The 18216-nt window shown below is 56.3% G+C and overlaps 1 protein-coding gene across 3 annotated transcripts in view; it reads right to left on the bottom strand.

The window, feature by feature from the left end:
• Positions 1–828: 828 nt before the first annotated feature.
• PSTPIP1 (proline-serine-threonine phosphatase interacting protein 1) overlaps positions 829–18216 on the bottom strand; it is a 47652-nt gene continuing 30264 nt past the window's right edge. For all 3 annotated transcript variants that reach the window (XM_088796809.1, XM_074328326.2, XM_019718524.3), the window contains 12 exons: positions 14585–14619; positions 14253–14359; positions 12066–12128; positions 11352–11450; positions 10364–10409; positions 9210–9289; positions 8515–8613; positions 7336–7432; positions 6733–6823; positions 2478–2533; positions 2167–2291; positions 829–1129 (listed from right to left, as the gene is read on the bottom strand). In XM_088796809.1, coding sequence (XP_088652935.1) covers positions 998–1129; positions 2167–2291; positions 2478–2533; positions 6733–6823; positions 7336–7432; positions 8515–8613; positions 9210–9289; positions 10364–10409; positions 11352–11450; positions 12066–12128; positions 14253–14359; positions 14585–14619 — 1030 coding nt within the window. In that variant the 3' untranslated portion in view covers positions 829–997. The remainder of the gene's footprint in view (positions 1130–2166; positions 2292–2477; positions 2534–6732; positions 6824–7335; positions 7433–8514; positions 8614–9209; positions 9290–10363; positions 10410–11351; positions 11451–12065; positions 12129–14252; positions 14360–14584; positions 14620–18216) is intronic.

The following is an 18216-nucleotide window of genomic DNA, read 5'->3' as shown; positions in this document are numbered from 1 at the left end:
AGGCTGCCGGATTTGACGGGTGGGGGCTCCTGGCCTGTTGTGCTGGCAGTGTTGGGGCTCCCACAGGCGAGCGTGGGGGAGGCCAGGGCTGAGGAGCTCCCAGCTCCCACGCGCTGTCTCCCCTACACCCACTCCCTCCCCTACACGCACTCCCAAAGCTGGCATGGGTGGAGACTACCGTGATGAGCAGGGCTTTGGCCGGCCTTGGCCCGTAGTAGAAGTTATGTTTTGGGGGCCTGGGTCCAAAGAGAAAGTCCTGAGAGCATCAAGGACAGAAGAGGAGTTGGCCAGCTGTGCCCAGGGTCAGCCTGTACAAGCTCTGAGCTCTGCCTGGGCAGGAGTCACCACGTTTGAGGGAGCAGCATAGGCACCTGTGGGTCTGGGAGACAGAATTACTTCCTCCATATGCTCTAAACCTGCCCACCTCCAGTGGGCCCATCTCCTGTTTCCTGCCCCAGACTGAGTTTGGCTTGACCCCAGGCTGTTCCAGGTGGTCCCACCTTGTGCTCACACAGCTGCCTGCTCCTGGTGCTCTGCTCTTCCTTGTGTCCTGTCTGCTACTGCCCATCTGAGGCCCCGCCCAGGGCCGCTGCCCCCAGGAAGCCTGGACCCCACCCCAGCTCCTCTCTGACCCTGTGGTCCTTCTTCCATTTGCCCACATGTGAATGGGAGTTCCCAGGGACCGGGGCCAGGCTCTCCATCCCCAGCCAACCTTGGGACAGACACTGAGTGGGCAACTGTCCTCCTAGACTTTCCCCCACTCCTTTGCCTCTGAATTGAGCATTTGGACAGGGGCAGGAGAAAAAGAGAAAGGAACCCCCACAGACGAAGGAGAAAGAATGCACTCCTTTATTCCCCGTAGGAGAGACTGCTCAGGGAGCAGGCAGCACCTGTGGGGTTGGGTCTATTGTGGTCTTGGGGACCCAGCCTTTCAGTGACGGAGGCACTGCTGGCCCCACGGACAGGGCAGGTCCAGGTCGGGGCCGCTGCCCCTTCCTCAGAGCTTCTCCAGGTAGGAACCAGGGACAAAGCCACGCTGCCCATTCTGTTCCACTGTCCACCAGCCATCCTCCCCTTCTAGGATGACCTCCAGGATGTCCCCCGCAGAGATGTCCAGCTCGTCAGAATTCTTGGCAACAGAATGAAAGTTCATCAGGCTGGAGGGGCCAGCTGGGAGGGTCTGGCCGGACATCCTCCCACCCCAAGCTGTAAATTCAAGCTGGTCTCCCAGGTGGGCCGAGTCAGCCGAGATCTGCCCGCCTCCTGGCGCTGTAGGACAGGCCTCTGGGATAGGGCAGCCCTCAGAGACATACAGGGTGTGGGTGCCCCACGGGACTCAGCCTCCTGTTCTCCCTGCACCATTTGTCATCACAGGCCTCCCACAAACCTGGGCAGCTGCTCTGCTTCACATCCCTGCTGTCCCTTCCCCCATTCCCTGCTCCAGACACAACAGTAACTTGCGAGTCAGGCCGGTGCTTGCCATGCCCAAGCCCAAGGGGTGTTCTCATTCCAGGCCCACCACACACAGCCCTCTGCCAGGGAGTCCCCTGAGCTCCCTCAGCCCTGCTAGGCCCTGTCACAGGCACATCGTCCTTCTCCTGGCCTGTCTCCCCTGCCGGGCACTGGGCTCTGGGGGTCAGTGCAGTCTGCCACAGCATCACCCAGCCCTGAGTGGGTGCATGGCTTCAGTCAGCTGGATATGGGGTCTGGCTCTGCACCCCTCACCTCAAAGCAGGGAGCAGACTGGACTCCCAAGGATCTTGGCATAGCTGCCCTGTGGCTCCTTGACTCACCCTTTCCCCATGGACCTCAGAAAACCAAACCCGGCACAGCTGAGGGACCCGTTCTGGCCGTAAGTTGTTCTCGGCAGCCATGGCCGTGGAGAACAGGCCTCTAACCTGAGGGTGCAGAGCCTGACCCCTGGAGCAAGCTGTCAGCTTGCCTGCACATGCGCGCGCGCACACACACACACACACACCACAGGTGTACACAATGCCCATGTCTGCCTGGACACCACGTGTGTGTGTGTGAACAGATTCAGGGAGACACAGGTCCTGGCCCCCACTCACCAGCAGATGCGCACAGACCCCCCTGAGTGCTGGGTACTGTTCTAAGGGCACACGCCCCAAGCACACTCTGCACGCGTGCCGTCCGAGGATGCCTCACCTGGGCCCTGTAGTCGTAGAGCGCCCTGTAGCCCTGGGCTGGCAGCGTCGGGGGTCCCGGCACCTCCTGCACTGCAACTGCGGCATAGACACCCTCATTCCGACTGGGGCTGGGCGGCGGGGCATCTGTGGGGGCCGGGAGCACAGTGAGGCCCATAAGACTTGAGTCCTGGAGGCCTTCCCCTTTGCAGAGTGTCCCCAGTCTTGCCCTAGCCTCTCCCCCAGCTGTGGGAGGGCCCGTCTGTGCGTGCAGAAGTCCTCTCCTTCATCCCAGAGTCACAGTTTGGAGGCCCCCACATTACACCCACTTACCTGCAGAAGCTGCCAGCACTGAAGTCTTGGGACTTCCATGCAGCAGCCCAGAGAACCTGGGGATGGAGGAAAGCAGGTAGGTCCTTCAGGAAGGGGATGAGGCAGGGGGCCCTCAGAGCTCCAGAGCTACAGTCGCCCCTATGCTCCAGTTATAGATGTGACTCATGGGGTGCCCCTCAAGCAAGAGAGCTCCCCAAAGGGTTGTCCCAGCACCACCCTCCTAGTTCCCCACACTGTAGCCCTCCTCTCAGCACCTGCCCCCTCCAGAGCCCTGCCCCCTGCCCCCAAGGTCCCTGCTCCAGCTCCTAAAACCTTCCCTCAGAGGCCAGCCACTCACACCCACTGGGATGGTCACCTGCATGGGCCCAGCCAGCCTTCCTCCCTGCGACCCCAATCAGCCTCTCCCTGGCTACGCAAAGCAGGGTCCCCACTGTACATGTGACTTCCGGGGGGCAGTGCTGGCCTAATTCAGTCCTTCCCTGGCTCAGGCCTGGACTGAGCGGGAGTCATGAAGGTTCGAAGGTTCGTTGAATCAAAGAAAAGAATGGAACAAATGAGAGGCAGACATGGGGCAGCCCGTGAAGCCGACAACGCTAAGGGCTCCATGAGTGGGGGCTGATGCTACTTACCTGCCTGAGGAAAGGCTGCCCCAGGGGGTCAAGCCTTGAAAGACAGCTTTAACAGGCAGACTGGGGTGTAAGGCACTGCTAGTGAACAAGAGAGGGGAGCAAGGTACAGAGGAGGGCAGGATGGGTGGAGCAGTTTGGGGAGTGGAGTGGACCAGGTTGAGGTGTGTGGGAGACAGAAGTGGAGTAGGACTGAGCCTCCGAAGGGGCCTAAGTGCCCCTTGAGGGGCGGGACCTGTGGGAAACAGGGTAGTGAGGCAGGGCACACACCTCCCAGGCACTGCCCTGCTGGCTGGAACCCTGGCCCCCTACCCAAGGTGTGGGAGCAGCCGTAGATGGTGTGCCTGCTCTGCCTGTGTTAGCAAAAGGACTCCTGTGTGCCATTTTGTTCTTTGATTGTGTTTCTGAGTTCATTAAATGGCCTGTTTTTTTTCTTGCATCTCGTTGAGATTTTGAAGAATTGCAATCTTGAATTCTCTGTTATTTCAGTCACATATTTCCATGTCTTTAAGTTGATTTTCTGGAGACTTTTCGTCCTGTCTGAGCTGCCTTGTTACCTTGGTTATTCATGGCAATTAATGAATGTATTTCTCTTCCTAGACTTTTACAGGAGTGGGTTCTGCAACAGGTTGATACAAAGAGGTCTTTCTTTTGTTTCCCAGTAGGTGTTGGTAGAACGCTTTATTTTCTGTCTGACCGCAGCCTTTATTTCTCTCTGCATTGTTCTGGCTTCTCACTCAATGGGGGGATTCCCTGTAAGGCAGGCTTCTCCTCTGTGAGCAGGTCACCTGGGTCTCAGGGCACCACCTCCGTGGGGGGATGTGGAGAGCTTCTGAAGTTACAAAGCTCTTCCTGCACCAGATTCAGGGCCTGTGTGTTTCAGGGGCTCTGTTTACCCCTGCAGGGATTCACCCAGATAGGTGGGGTAGGGGCAGGGTGGGTTCTGAGAGATGACTCTGAACAATGGTGGTGACCACCACCACAGCCAGTCCTTCACCCAAGGCTCTCTCCCCTTCACCGGAACTAGTTGAGCCGCGAGTCCGTGGCTGCAGGCCACAGTTCTCAGAACTGCAAATATGCAGTTCTCAGAACTGCAAATATACACTGCTACTGTTCCACTTGTAGCACTGGGAAGGTGGAGGTGGGGCGAGCTCTGGGAGGGTGCAAAGGGGCAGCTAGGCTCTGTTTAAGCCTTCCGTTCTCTGCTCAGCAGTAAGGGCTGAAATCGGCATTTTCTCCCTTCTTCCCTCAGTCTCTGCTCCAAGGTCTCTGCCGTGAGTGTTGGGTTCAGCTGAGTTATATGCTGACCCCTCAGGCGGGACTATGGGCCATAAGCAGAGCCCTAGCAATTCGAGTTCTTCCCTCTCCCTCAGCTGTGGTAGTTCTGGAATGCAGCGAGCTTGGAGCTCATCCTGCTGCCCACACAGCCGGCGTCTTCTCACTTTCCACTTTCCTCCTCCCTCACTCACACAATTTGCCCACCTTTCGATGATTTCAGTTGCATGTCTCTTAGTCTTGCCTGTCTGCTGTGCAGGGAGTTCTTTGTGGAATTATAGCTGTTCAATTTGTTGTAAATTCCAGGGCAGATTTCAAGAGGCTCACCTCACGCCACCATTTCTATGACTTAATCCTGGTTTCAGGTCTAATATTGAAGTCTTTAATCCATTTTGAGTTTATTCTTGTAAATGGTGTAAGAAAGTGGTCTAGTTTATTTTTTCTTTTCTTTTTTCTTTTTTCATTTATCTGTCCATTATTCCCACCACCATCTATTGAAGAGATTGTCTTTACCTCATTGTATATTCTTATCTCCTTTGTCATAGGTTAATTGACCACATAGGTATGGGTTTATTTCTGGGCTCTCTATTCTATTCCATTGATCTATGTACCTGTTTTTATGCCAGTACCATGCTGTTTTGATTACCATGGCCTTGTAATATAGTTTGAAATCAAGGAGCATGATATCTCCAACTTTGTTCTTCTTTCTCAAAATTGCTTTCGCTATTCGGGATCTTTTTGTGGTTCCATATAAATTTTAAGATTCTTTGTTCTAGTTCTGTGAAAAATGCCACTGGTATTTTGATAGGGATGGCACTAAATCTGTAGATTGCTTTGGGTAGTATGGACATTTTAATAGTAGTAATTCTTCTTATCCATGAGGATGGTATACTTTTTCACTTATTTGTGTCTTCTTTAATTTGTTTCTTCATTGTCTTATTGTTTTCTGAATACAGGTCTTTTACCTCCTCGTTCATACAATTGTGTATGGGATTATTTCCTTAATTTCTCTTTCGATAGTTCATTATTGGTGTACAAAAATTCAACCAATTTCTGAATATTAATTTTGTATTCCTGCTACTTTATTGAATTTATTAGTTCGAATAGTTTTTTTTGTGTGTGGAACCTTTAGGGTTCTCGCTATATAGTATCATGTCATCTGCAAATAATGACGGTTTTACTTCCTCCTTTCAGATTTGGATGGCTTTTATTTCTTTTTCTTGTGTGATTGCTGTGGCTAGAACTTCCAGTTCTATGTTTAGTAATAGCTGTGAGAGTGGGCATCCTTGCCTTGTTACCTGTCTGTACTTTCTTGACACTGCCCCAGGTGAGCTCTTTCATCCAGTTGTTTAAATGACCACCTGTGCTGGGATCCAGGTCCTCACTGGAGGAGCAGGGAGGCCTGAGTCCCCCAAGATTTTGGTAGCATTGTGAGAGTGCGAAGGTCCTCCTCCTGGGGTCATCACTTTCTCCAGGTTCTCAGAGGGTTGTGCTATGCTCCTTGTTCTGAGTGTCTGTGGTTCTCATAAGCCTCTGCTTCCTGGAGGTGTCCTGCAGGGAGGTTCTAGGGGCTCCTGAGGTCTTGGAAATTATCTGTCCTCAGAGGGCTGGGGGCACCATTGACCGCTTCCCCCACCCCTGCCCTACATTGCCCACCTCCCAAAGGCAGGGCCTTCTCTGTACAAGGTTGGATGGCAAGAGGAGTTCATGGGGGCCTCAGGGTGTGGGTATGGCACAGACACCCACAGATGTTCCTAGATGCCCACAGACAGGGCATATGATCCCTTCCAGAACCTGTCTACTAGGGCAGAGGAGGCATCCAAACAGGAGGGTCCTTTAAGTCTGAGTCTGACTCCAACACTCATGTGCCCTGGACCTAGAGAAGGTGAGTGACTTGTGCAGGTGACACAGTGAGGCATGGCACTAGGACCCAACCACTGCTAGGCCAGGGGAGGGCTCCTACAAAGCCTGGATAATTCTCCAAGAATATTGGCTGTAGGGCCTGCTCCTGTACTCTGATACTGCACTAGTGGGGAGTGTTGCCTCTGCTGCCTGACAGTCCAGGGCACAAACCTGGGCTAGTAACAGAGCCCAAGAGACAAGTAAGCCAGCCTGGGGCCTCCCAGGAACTCTGAGCATTCACCAGTGAGTAAGTGGGGTGTGATTATTTGTTTAATGCCGGGGTCCCCTTGGGCTGCGGGTGTCTTGTTCTCAGTGCTCAACACCTGAGCACAGCACCCACCACACAGTAGGCGCTTCATTAACAACACGGGGAATAGCCAGTTGCAGGAGAGGCTGGACCTGCTTGCTGCCCCACCCCCCACCCTGCCTCTGCATCCCAGCAAGTGTCTCACCTTTTTATCATGCCACAGGACGGATGTACACCAGGGCTGCTGGATGATAGGGTGACCTCTCGATCATAGTAGTTCTGATAGAGCATCGGAGCTGTGGGCAGCAGCCTGTGAGGCAGGCCCTCGGTGGCCGAGGGCAGGGCAGGCAGGACCTGCCCCAACCTGTCCCCATCCAGAGACCCAGACGGGGCCCCACTTTATCATTCTGGCCCTGGCCCACCCTGGTGCTTGGGGAGGGGGCCTCTCTCATTCCCATGAGAGACCCCACTGTGGGCACCACTGAGACTGAATATTCTGGACTCATAATTTAGTGGGACCAAACAGGCTGGGATGGGGTCCCACCTTCATTCCGCCTTCTGAGTGTTACAGTGTTAGTAAGCTCTGCTGATCTTCTGCCTCAGAGGAGGCAGCAGACCAGGAACCCAGCCACGGGACCACACTGTCCTTGACTCTTTCCTAAGGTCTGGCCACATCTCTGCCCAGAAGGGATCTGTGAGCCACCCCAGCCCTGTGCTGGCAGTTGAGGACCAGAGAACCAGGGCCAGGCCTCCTAGGGACGGACAGGCCTGGACCCAGAGGCCACGCTACCTGTGGGCCAGGCCTCACCTGGGGGCTCAGTGCCTGTGCTTTTGGCCTGGATGAAGCTCTCGATGTCGGCCTCAATGCTGCAGCCTTCCAGTGTCACCCGCACCTCCTCATAGAACTGGGGGCAGCAAAAAGCAGAGGCTGAGGAGCCAGGCCTCATCTCAACATCCACCTTCGTCAAAGCCCTGCCCCTCTATGGGTCTGCACTCTGGCCAGGGTCTCCCACCCCACCAGCTTCCTCACAGGCCTTGTGTGCACAGCTTGGTGCCTGAATTTGGGGATCTTGAGGTGTGACTTCCCCAGGCCTTGCTGAGGCATCAGAGCTCTGGCTGATGGTGTCTCCTGGTTCCAAACACCTGTGCACAAGGTCCTATGCAAGGGACTTAGCTTACTCCTGTCCTCTGTGGTAGACACTGTTTCCCCCATTTTATAGACAAGGAAACTCAGAGAAGGAAAGTGACTTGCCCAATGTCACAGAGCAAGAATTCAGTGCAGCCAGGCTCTGGTTCCAGTATGAAAGGATCCACAGCCCACCTTCCTTCTTCTGCCACAAGGAGGCCACCAGGTGGGCTCAAGTTGTTTGGCGGGGGTAAGGGGAGGAAACACAGCGAACATCAGGGAGTAAGGGATGCCTTGAGAGAGCACTAATGGCTCTGGGATTGTGTTAACAGAGGTCAGAGACCCTGGTGGGGAGGTGGTGGCTCCTCTCCGCTGGGTAAGACCCACCCCAACCACCCAGCATGCAGAACTCAGTGAGGAAACCAGGACACCCCAGAGATGTCTGGGGGCCAGAGGAGGGACTGGACCTCAGCTCTTGGCAAATATCCAGCTTGGAACAGAGCAGCCCTGAGTTCTCCAGCCCCTCTGCTGACCTCAGAGGGGCTGTGTCCGCTACTTTCCTGACCCCGGTAGAGGGAACACATACATACTCTAAGAACAGAACCCAGACCCTGGAATAGGGGTGAGCAAAGCAGGCAGATGTCAGGGTAGCCACAAAACCAGGCTTCCAGGCAGAGAGGCCATGGTCCTGCGTGGCACTGAGCCCGCATGTCCGTGGGACCTTGGAGGCAGAGGCTGAGGCCTGCTGTGTTTGTTGACAGACTCAGATGGACTTGGACATGCTATTGGCCTGAAGCTGCCCTCTCTTCATGGCCCCACCCCCCAGCTCACTCCCTACCCACCCCCACCCTGGGCCCCAACCTCGTCATCCTTGACACACTGCATGGAGAGCTGGTTGCAGTGCACCCACAGGGCGTTGCGGAGGATGGTCAGCCGGTCGAATTCTTGCAGCTGGAAGGCCTGGGTGTGTGTGGGGAGAGGTTGAGAAGTGAGGAAGCAGCTGCAGGGCCAGGCCAGGCTGGGCTCCACTCACAGCTCATCTGCAGCTGACAAGTCAGACCCCCTCTGCTGAAAGCCAAGTCTAAAAGGACCCTTCCTGCGGGTCCCCACCCCCACCTCTGCGCCATCACCTGAGGCTTCTGGGAGGGAGGCTGAGCTGCCTGTGGGTTCCTGCCCCCACCCTCCCTCCAGGCCCCACCACACGCTGCAAAGGCCCCGGGAGGGTGTCGTGAGAGGAGCATGGGCCCTGGAGTCCTGCTCATCAGCAAGGCCCAGGGAAGCCCGGGGTCTTGTCTGAGCCTCAGTTTTGGCTTCAGCTAAAAGGGGTGCAGGTGTCTGCCTGAAACAAAGGGATCCAGGGCACACAGCCCGACTGTGAGCTTCCTGGCGGCAGGGACCCAGCACAGGGCCTGGGGGACGAGTGCATGAGTAATGAATAAAGGAATGGGGTCTTACCCCCACCCCACTGTTTCATGTTCCCCCATGAAGCAACTGGAGCTAGGATGGGCATCTTTCACATTTTGTAGCTGGGGAAACTGAGGCCCAGGGTCACTCACCTCACAGGTGGTCCGGTGCTCCTGCTCCCACTCAGCCCGCACCTTCTCCAGCTGCTCGATGTGCTGCCTGTATACCCGCTCTGGAAGCACAGCTGGCCCTCAGGGAGGCCAGCAGCCCCTGCCCCCATCACCCACCGCTTTGCTCCTACAGTGCCCCTGCACAGAGGGACCTGCCGTGGCTGCTGGTACCGCTTCTGGATACTTGTCAGGACCACCCACTCAGGTACTGCTAATTTGGGGGTGACCCTTAGCTCCCTGGTGTGCTCTGAGCTGCCCAAGGCTGGAGCAGAACCCACATAACCCAAGAGTCCAGGCCCCTTGCCATCCCCAGTTCCCACCCTTTCATTTTCCAGAGGGGAAACTGAGGCTTGCAGAGGTGGATGGGGAGAGTATGGTAGTTTTTGGGCTGGGAATCCAGAAGGTGTGGCCACGACCTCCGTCCCCAGAACTCTAGGGGTTCACCTGTCCTCCAGCCATGGGAGCAGCTGGGTCCTGGGAGAGGCAGAGCAGAAGGGAGTGCCTTCCCAGGAGAAGGAATCAGGGTGAGCTTTCTGTCCTAGGAGGTATGCCGGCAGAGACAAGGGGTGTTGGGTGTTCCAGCATCAGGTGAAGGAGAGAGGAGACAGACCCAGAGAAGGCTCTGTGTGTGTGTGTGTGTGTGTGTGTGTGTGTGTGTGTGTGTGTGTGTGTGTGAGAGAGAGAGAGAGAGAGAGAGAGAGAGAGAGAGAGAGAGAGAGATGAGTGGATCTCTCTGCCATGATGGTGGCTGTGAAAGTACTGGGCTGTAGAGCCAGATGACCTAAGTTGGAATGCAGTCACTACCTCTTACTGGCTGTGTGACCTTGGGCAAGTTATTTAACCTCTCTGTGCCTCCATTTCCTCATCTGTTAAAAAGGGGGATAATAATAGTAGCCACCTCATAGGATTTTTGTGCAGATTAGTTAAAACATGCAAAGCACCAAGAATGGTCTTGGCAAATGAAAGAACATGAGTGTTTTTATTTTACTTACATGAGTACAGAAGTGAGAGTGATGAGCTTGTGATTCTGTGTCATCAGGTGTGAGTGTGTGTGTCCCCAGATAAGAAAGTGTGTGGTGGGGGCAAGGCCTGTCCCCACCACCACCCAGGTCTGAGGAGGCAGGAGGGCCACGTACCTGCCTCTAGGGCCGAGTCCTTGCACTGCTTGGCTTTGTTCTGGCTCTGAGATGTGGAGGGAAAGCAGTGCTGAGCCCCTGCCCCAGAGACCACCCGGCCCAATGTGGGGCTCCCAGCCTCCGGCTGACTCTGAAGTGCCTCTGTCACACCCCTCCCCAGCCACCCAGGGAGATGTTTGGAGCCAACTGTGAGCAAGTTCCATCATTTACTGCAGCCTCACTCCACAAAGGACTACAATGAAAAAAATCCCAACAAAAAAGGAATAAAAACAGAAACCTGCAGACACACATGAAAACTAGATGTCAGGACTGAGAGGGAAAGATGGAGCCCACAGGCCCTGAGGCTCCATGTGGCCAGTGCTGAACCCACTGGCTGGGACTTGGGCTCTGGCCCCCAACTTGCTATCTCGAATTCACCCTCAGGCCGCTGCCCTCTGTGGGCCTCAGATTTCCTGTGTGTGCAATGGGCAAACTATGTTCTTGGAGCCTGTGGCTCTGACATCCCTATCTGGCCCAGAGTCCAGAGCAGTCAAGAGTTTGAGCTCTGGACGACCTGAGTTTGGATCCTTTCTCTGTTGCTTCCTGGCTCTGAGACCTTGGACAAGTCACTCACCATCATTGGGCCTCAGTTTCCTCTCTGTGACATGGGCTTACTGGGCCCCTCTCCAAAGGTTGTGTGAGGGTTAGTATCTGCTCTCATTGCTCTGTAAGCTCTGGGCCTGGGCTATAGTGGGCCTGCTCTGGGGAATGGGTCCTTGGGTGCAGCCTGGAGACTGCAAAGGGGATGAAGCTGACCCTGTCTGTCCAGGCCCAGAGATTCTAGGAAACCCATTTCACAGATGGGGAGATGGAGGTTCAGAGATGGGTGAATAGCTAGCGTGTCCCAGATGCAGACTTTGCCTGGGGGTGTCTGCAGCACCCCTTGCTTGCCTCCCCCACCCTGCCCCAGCCCTGGATGATAGCATATGGCCTCAGCGGCCCCACGTACCTTCTCCACCTGCTTCTGTTGGCCATTGGCACTGATGCGCTCGAAGGCCTGCTCGGCATCGTCTGCATCCCGACACTTCTGCTCATATGCCTTCTTGGACTGGGGGTGTGGAAAGGCATGATTTGGGGGCCCAGAGTGAGACTCCCTGAGCCCAGTGTCCCTTCGCCCTGTTGGGGCTGTGGGTGGAGGGGGCACCTCTTCACCAGGGACAGGGATCTGGAGGTCGGGAATGGAGAGGGAGAAGGCAGTCCTGTTCCCAGCCCCCTTCCCCCTGGGGACGTGTAGCCCTGCCTCTTCAGATGTGTGGTCACCTCAAACCACCAGTAAGTCTCTGAAAATGCTGTGTATCTTCATGACACTAGCTCCTACACTCGCTGTTCCCTCTTGTGGGACCTTTTCTCCTTCTCACCCAGTGTCCCAGGGGACACAGCTCAGGGAGCCCTCCTTCCTCCATCCTTGGAGTCCCCAGCTGACAGCATGGATGACCCTGTGGGCCACTGCCTGGGACTGACCACCTGCCTATCAGTCAGGAGCCCCCGGGGCAGGGCCTGGCCTGGTCTTGTGGGGCCTTGGCACCAAGTGCACCCTTGAGCACTGCGCATGTCCCTGGGTGAGGGTCTGAGGCAAGCCCTGTGCCCGGTGCCCACCCCAGGTCTCCTGGGGGACACACCCTGGGCCCTGCCACCCCAGAATGTCCAGCAGCCTTGCACCAACCTCCATGGCCTTCTTGTAGAGTGACAGCTTGCTCTTCTGGACACGGTCCATAACAGCTTCATACTGCAGGGGACACGAGGCTCTTAATCAGGGGCTGTGGCCTCTGGGTGCTCCCCTAGGCCAAGAGGATGGGGTTTCCCTGGGATGAGCGCAGCATCCTCTTCTGGATCTGAAGGGGGCAGTGACAAGACGCCCTCCCTCTCCCATACCTGCTCTTTCACAGTTACCACTCGGAACAGAAAGCTGGAGGGCCCAGGGCACGGGTATGCCCATCGTGTCTTCCTGGCCAGGACTTGGCCTCCAGCTGCACACAGTCCTTCCCTCACCGCCGCTGTGCCTGCTCACAGCTGGCACACAAAGTTCCACACGATACCTCAGAAGTGCACACACACAGTCCCCATACTCCCACTGCTCCCCCTTGCACACTCAGGCCTTCAGAACGCCCACCGACTAGCACAAGTGTACACAAACACACTCCCCTGCCCCCTGTGCACAGCCACGGGCCTATTCACACAGGTGAACACACATACACTAAATTTAGTCATGGCCGCATGCAGGCACACACGCCACTGGACTCCCACCTCACCTCCCAGGCTCCTTGTTCAGACAGAGAGGATGAAACAGGGAGTGGGTATAAGCTTTGGGAAGAATCGGAAATGAAATGCCCTTCCTGTTAGGGCTGCAGCCAGTTTGTGCCTGGGGTCACAGTCGGGCCCGTGCCAGTGGGGAGGCCTCAGGCAAGCCACCTGGCCACACACAAGCTCTCTGAGACACATGCACATGCTACAGGCATGCACATAGGTGCACCCACGTTCTCCACAAGTGCACATGCACACCGAGGCAGGCTTCCCTGCACACTACGTCATAGCTCTCTGCTTGCAGGGGCCTGGCCAATCTGGTGTTGCTCTGCCCACACAGCTTTTGCAGACATCACAGCCCCGGGCCTCCCTGGCACAGCAGGTGCTCTGCAGTCAAGGCCCCGCTCAGTGAGGTCCTTGCTCCAGCATCTTCAGGCTGGGCAGGCCTCTGGGGCTGGCTTTGGGAACCAGCTGTCTGCTCAGGAACCTAAATTTAGAGTCCCAAAAGCCGGAGACCCCAGCTGGCCACATGAGCAGACAGGGAGTGCAGCGCTGCTGAATTTCTGTGCTCAGAGCCATTGATCGGAGCCACTGCCCTGTTTGTGAAGACTGAGGTAGCATGGTTCTGGCCTGGGTCCCCAAAGCTTGGGAAGTGGACATGTGTCCCATCCTGCAAGAGGGAAACTAAGGCACAGAGAGGAGAAGCGGCTAGGCCAGAGCACCCAGGCCCAGCCTGGCCCCAGCCATGAGCTGGCACCTTCTTCCCCTTCACAGATCCATTTTCAACTCTTTGGATCGTTTACAATAATCCTTCCTCTCCAAGCAAGAAGTGTTTGTGTGTACTGGCCTCCCCCTCCCTGTCTGGGGCACTCCTCTCATCACTAAGACTCTGAGAGCCTGAGCATGTACCCATCTGTTCTCCCATCAGGACACATGCTCAGCCAATTAAGAGTCTCAGGCTAGGGAGTGGGACCTGGGTTACAGAGGTCCCCAAGCCCACCTTCCACCCCACCACTGCAGCTTCCCTGACACGTAGCCTCTATCCTCTGCTTGCATCCGTCCCATACTGGTAATCTCACTTCCTCCCCATGGAGTCCCTCCATGCAGGGACAGCCATGCCCTACACACAGGTGAGAAGTCCCTTAGGATGGGAGGCACTCCCTGCAGTCTCAGTCTGCCCCTCAACCTCGGGCAGCCCCACAGAATGGTCACAGTGAATGGCTCCAGGTCTGCCTTTCTCCCAAACAGCCCAGATCCATGGGCTCAGGACAAGCTTCCGCTGACTCCCCAACTGAGGCTGCTTCCTTTGGATACCCCAGGCTGTCACTGCCCCTCTACAGTCTGCTGTGGCAGGATAGTCAATAAGACACATGTCTTCGCCTATTCCCGGTATGAAACAGCTTGGGGGAAGGACCGCCGGGGGGCTGCCAGGCCTGCGAGCTGGGCCCTTCCCCTCCTCCTTCAAATCAGCCTCGCCCCCAAGCCTGGGTGCTGACCCCACTCTCCATCAGCTCCCTCAGGAGTGTGCAGCTCCCACCACATCCACAGCATCGATGGCCACCTCCCACTTGGGGTCCTGGTGATGGGGAAGCACCCGGCGCTGCCTCACCTTCTTCCTCTGCTCCTTCTGCCTCTCTCGGAAGTCCTCCAGGCTGCGCAGCTCGTCACGCAGGGCCAGGGCCAGCTGGATGTGCGAGCTGCCCACATCCTCCATTTCTGGGGGCACAGTATGGGTATCGGCACCCCACATCAGACCTGATGGGCCTCAGCCACCCACTCACCCCACCTAGGCCAGCCTCTGTCACCCCCAACCCGCCGCCAGTCTCGCAGGCCTGTGTGAAGCCTCAGCTCCCCTCTTGGTGAGAATTCATCCACCTCTGTGTATGTTCCCAGAAGGTCCTATCACCCTGCAGCCTGGGGTGGGGGACAGTCACGACTTACGCTGCTTCAGGGAGTCAAAGGAGGCCCTCAGGGAGCTGCAAAACAGAGAGGCCAGGGTCAGCATAAGGAGGGCACAGCAATCCTCTAGTCCCAGCTGGCCCCAGGGGCTTTTATTTTGGCTGGAGGGCCCTAGGTCACTCCCTCACATAGACTGGCCTAGACCCAAGGGAGCCGGCATCCCTAGAAGGCAAGGCTCTCTCTTTGAAAATTGTAAAGCAGTCAAACCTCCCCATGGTGGCAGAATACTCCTGGCTTCAGCATGTCTTCAGGGTCCTCTCCCTCCCTCCTCTGAGCCCCTCCCCTGGCTGAGGCAGGAGAGGGCCGAGTTCAGACCTGGATTTAGGCGGGTGGCCTGGAGGATATTTTGGGGGATGCTGGATGGGAGGGGGCAAACAGGGTAGGGGTGTAGGAGGGGAGAAATGTGGGAGCGTAGGACAGGAAGAACAGGATAGGACGTGCAGGTGAGGACAGCAAGAAGCTGTCCCTGGCCCCTGGCTGGGGTGGCTGGGTGGACAGTGGACACACGTCTGAGAGGGGCCCAGGAGGGAAGATGAGCCATCCACTTTAGGGTGTGCTGAGAGAACTCGGCGGGAGGAGTCGGGAGGCCACTCCTGGGTGGGCACCAGGGGCAGCAGGGAGGGAAGAGGCTGGCACATGGCATGGGAGGTGGGGGGGTGACGCCCCATGTTAGGGGTGCAGGGGTGCCAGTTGGAGGAAATAAAAACACAGGACGCACAGTTAGATTGGAATTTTAAATGTAAATGTGCCCCATGTAACATTTGAAACATGCTTACATTTAAAAACTATTTGTCATTCATCGGAAATTCAGATTTAACTGAGCATTTTGTATTTTATCTGGCAGCCCTGCTGAGGGGACTTTTCCCCAGAGCCATGGACACACGTGGCCTGAGCACAGGCGTCAGAGCCCAGCCAAGACCCAGCTCTGCCTGCTGATATGGTCATGGAGCCCATGAGACAGAGTCAGAAACAGGGTCAGAGTGCAGGACCTTGGGTCAGAAACAGGACCGACGGGGCAGAGTGCCTTTCTCCGGCCCATCAGCTCTCGGGGACATGGCCGCTCAGAGTGGTGAGCTCCCTATCCTGTAGAGGAGGGAAGTGGCTTGGCACCAGCCTCAGAAACCAGGACCTGGGCAGGAGCTTCCTGCTTGGGACTCCCACATGCATGAGAAGCAGACCCTGGAGCCAGATGGTCTGGGTTCAATACAGTCAGTGCCACTCAGTCTCCGTGTGACCTTGGGCAAGTTACTTACTTTCTCTGTGTCTCAGTTTCCCCTTCTGTAAATGGGATGATAATAATAGCACAAACAGGAAGGTGGTGAGTATTAAATGAATTTATACATATAAATCATCTCTATTGGGACCAGGTTGTTGTGCAACCCTCCCCTGAACCCTCATCTGCACATCTCACCAGGCCTGGGGGCTCCCCAGGCCCCTGAACCAGACCTGAGCTATGCCTCCAAAGTGTCCCACCTAAGAGCTTACCCACTCTCGGGGTAAAATTATCTCTGCCTGTGTTTTTAGCCTCTTAATGAAGAAGGCAAAATCCGCTGTGGTTCCCCCTCAGCAGGATGCCAGAGGAGCCACAGTTAATCGAGGCAGATAGGGAAAATGAGGCCAGAGCATGGCCAGGCTTGCTGGGTTACACAGGGGCGGCAGCAACACGTCCCATCTCTGGATGCTTCCTGCTGCTGCCTTTGCTGCCTCTCTGTAGTTGTCTGGTTGTCTGTACCCCTGGCAGCCTCTCTGCCAAGCAGCATGCCCACCCCGTGGTGGCCACATGGCTGCATGGTGCCTGGCTGGGACAGCCCTGGGCTCCTGCCCTCAGCCGTCGCAAGGCAGGCCCCCAGGGACTCCCTGCGCCCATTGGACATTTAGGGAAGCTGAGGCCAAGGAAGAACAGCAACACCCTGGGACCCAGGCCTGGAGGAGAACTCGGGGGTCTTGTCAGTGCCAGTGCCCTTGCCCGAAACTAAGTGAATCTCAAAGTGTGGTCCACAAGCCAGCAGTTGCAGCATTACCTGGGAGCCTGTAGGAAATGCAGATCCTCAGGTTCCACCCCAGTCCTGAAGTAGAAACTCAAGGTGGGGCCCAGACACTGCTAACCAGCCTCGGGGGTTGCTGGTGTCCATCAGGTGTGACTTATTTAATCCTCACAACTCTGCCAGGGAGGGCACCATAATTCTCCCCATTTTATAGCTGAGAAAGACCAGGGTCAGAGAGGTGAGGAAAGTCCCCTGCAGCCACAGTGCTGGGAGAGGTGAGAGGTGGCCCCAGCTAGACCCGTCAGTGGTCAGTGCTGCGCTCTGCTTTGCCAGAGGAAAGATGGGGTGACCGCTGTGCTGGCCACACCTGCCCTGGTTGGGGTGGCGGTTTCTTCTCTGACAACAGCTCGTCTCCTTTCACATGCACACACTGCCTCAGTCTCCCCATTCGTGGTTACAGCTTCTCTAGGCAGAGTGTAGCCTCTCCTCCCCATGCCCAGCTCCATGCACACTGCCCTACCCTTCCCAGAGCTCGGGGCCTCGTGCTTCAACGGCCTGCTCCCCACCTCCTTTTGGATCTAACACCTCGCAGACACCTCAGATTAAATGTACAAACTGGACTCAGCACCCCACAAACCTGCCCCTCTTGCCGGGCTCCCCTCTTAGCAAAGGCCCCTGGTTGTACACACCAGAATGCAGAGCTGAGCCTGGTTCCACTCTGTCCCCTCTCCTGCACTACCTTCTTTTATACCTTCCAGAATCCTTTCAGCCTGCCTCTTACACCCCTGCCCATCACCTCCCTCTCTGCAGCTTCCCGCACATCAGCCATTTTTCTGCCCCACCCCCAATTCCTTCTATAGGCCCTGTTCCTTTTTGCCTCAGGGTCTTTGTACATGCTAACTCCCTGTGTGCAGTACCTTTGCCTAGCTTCTCCTTCTGTCCCTTCTGAGCACTTGCCTCTGTTGTCACTGTGGGCTGGTGCACCGAGTCTGTCACCTCACTGCACTGTGAGCCCAGTGAACAGGGGCAATGCCTGGTTCTCCTCCAGTTGTCCCCAGGCTGATACTCCAGAGCAACAAACTCAACACATGAATACCAAGGCTTTTCTTAACTCCAAACCCGCCTGTGCCCCCTTTCCTTGGTCCATGGACTTCGGCCCTCCCTCCCAGACTGGGTGGCTGGAAGGAATCACAGCCTCCGGGAGCAGCTGGCCCTTGTCTCCAGCCCCTAGATGCTAGAAGCCCCTGCCTGCGCTCACAGAACTGCCAGGTACACATTCAGTCTCTGTACCCACTCTGGGACAGTCCAGATGGTGACAAAGTCCATGCTCACCTCAGGCTCCCATTTGCCCCACGAGCTTGCTGGGCCGTGAGGGCTGCATAGATGAGGGTGCTTGCTCTGCCTGGGACAGCCAGGCAGGATTGCAGGCTCTGACCATTGCAGGTCCCCCACCTGCCCACCTCTGGGCTGCACACCTTCCTGCTTCAGCCCTGCCTGTTCCCAGTGCTGGCGCCGTCAGGCCATCACAATTCCACTCACACAACAGGCCCAGGATTCCACCTCTCTTTTTCTTGGCCCTAAACTTTCAAGGAGGTAGCCTCAGTTCTGTGGGTGACAGGAAGACCTCAG

Source organism: Rhinolophus sinicus, chromosome 3 (assembly GCF_057876585.1).
Source record: "Rhinolophus sinicus isolate RSI-liver-muscle chromosome 3, RSI-T2T, whole genome shotgun sequence".
In the NCBI taxonomy this organism is placed as follows: Eukaryota; Metazoa; Chordata; class Mammalia; order Chiroptera; family Rhinolophidae; genus Rhinolophus; species Rhinolophus sinicus.
This window is presented reverse-complemented; position numbering and strand designations above follow the sequence as displayed.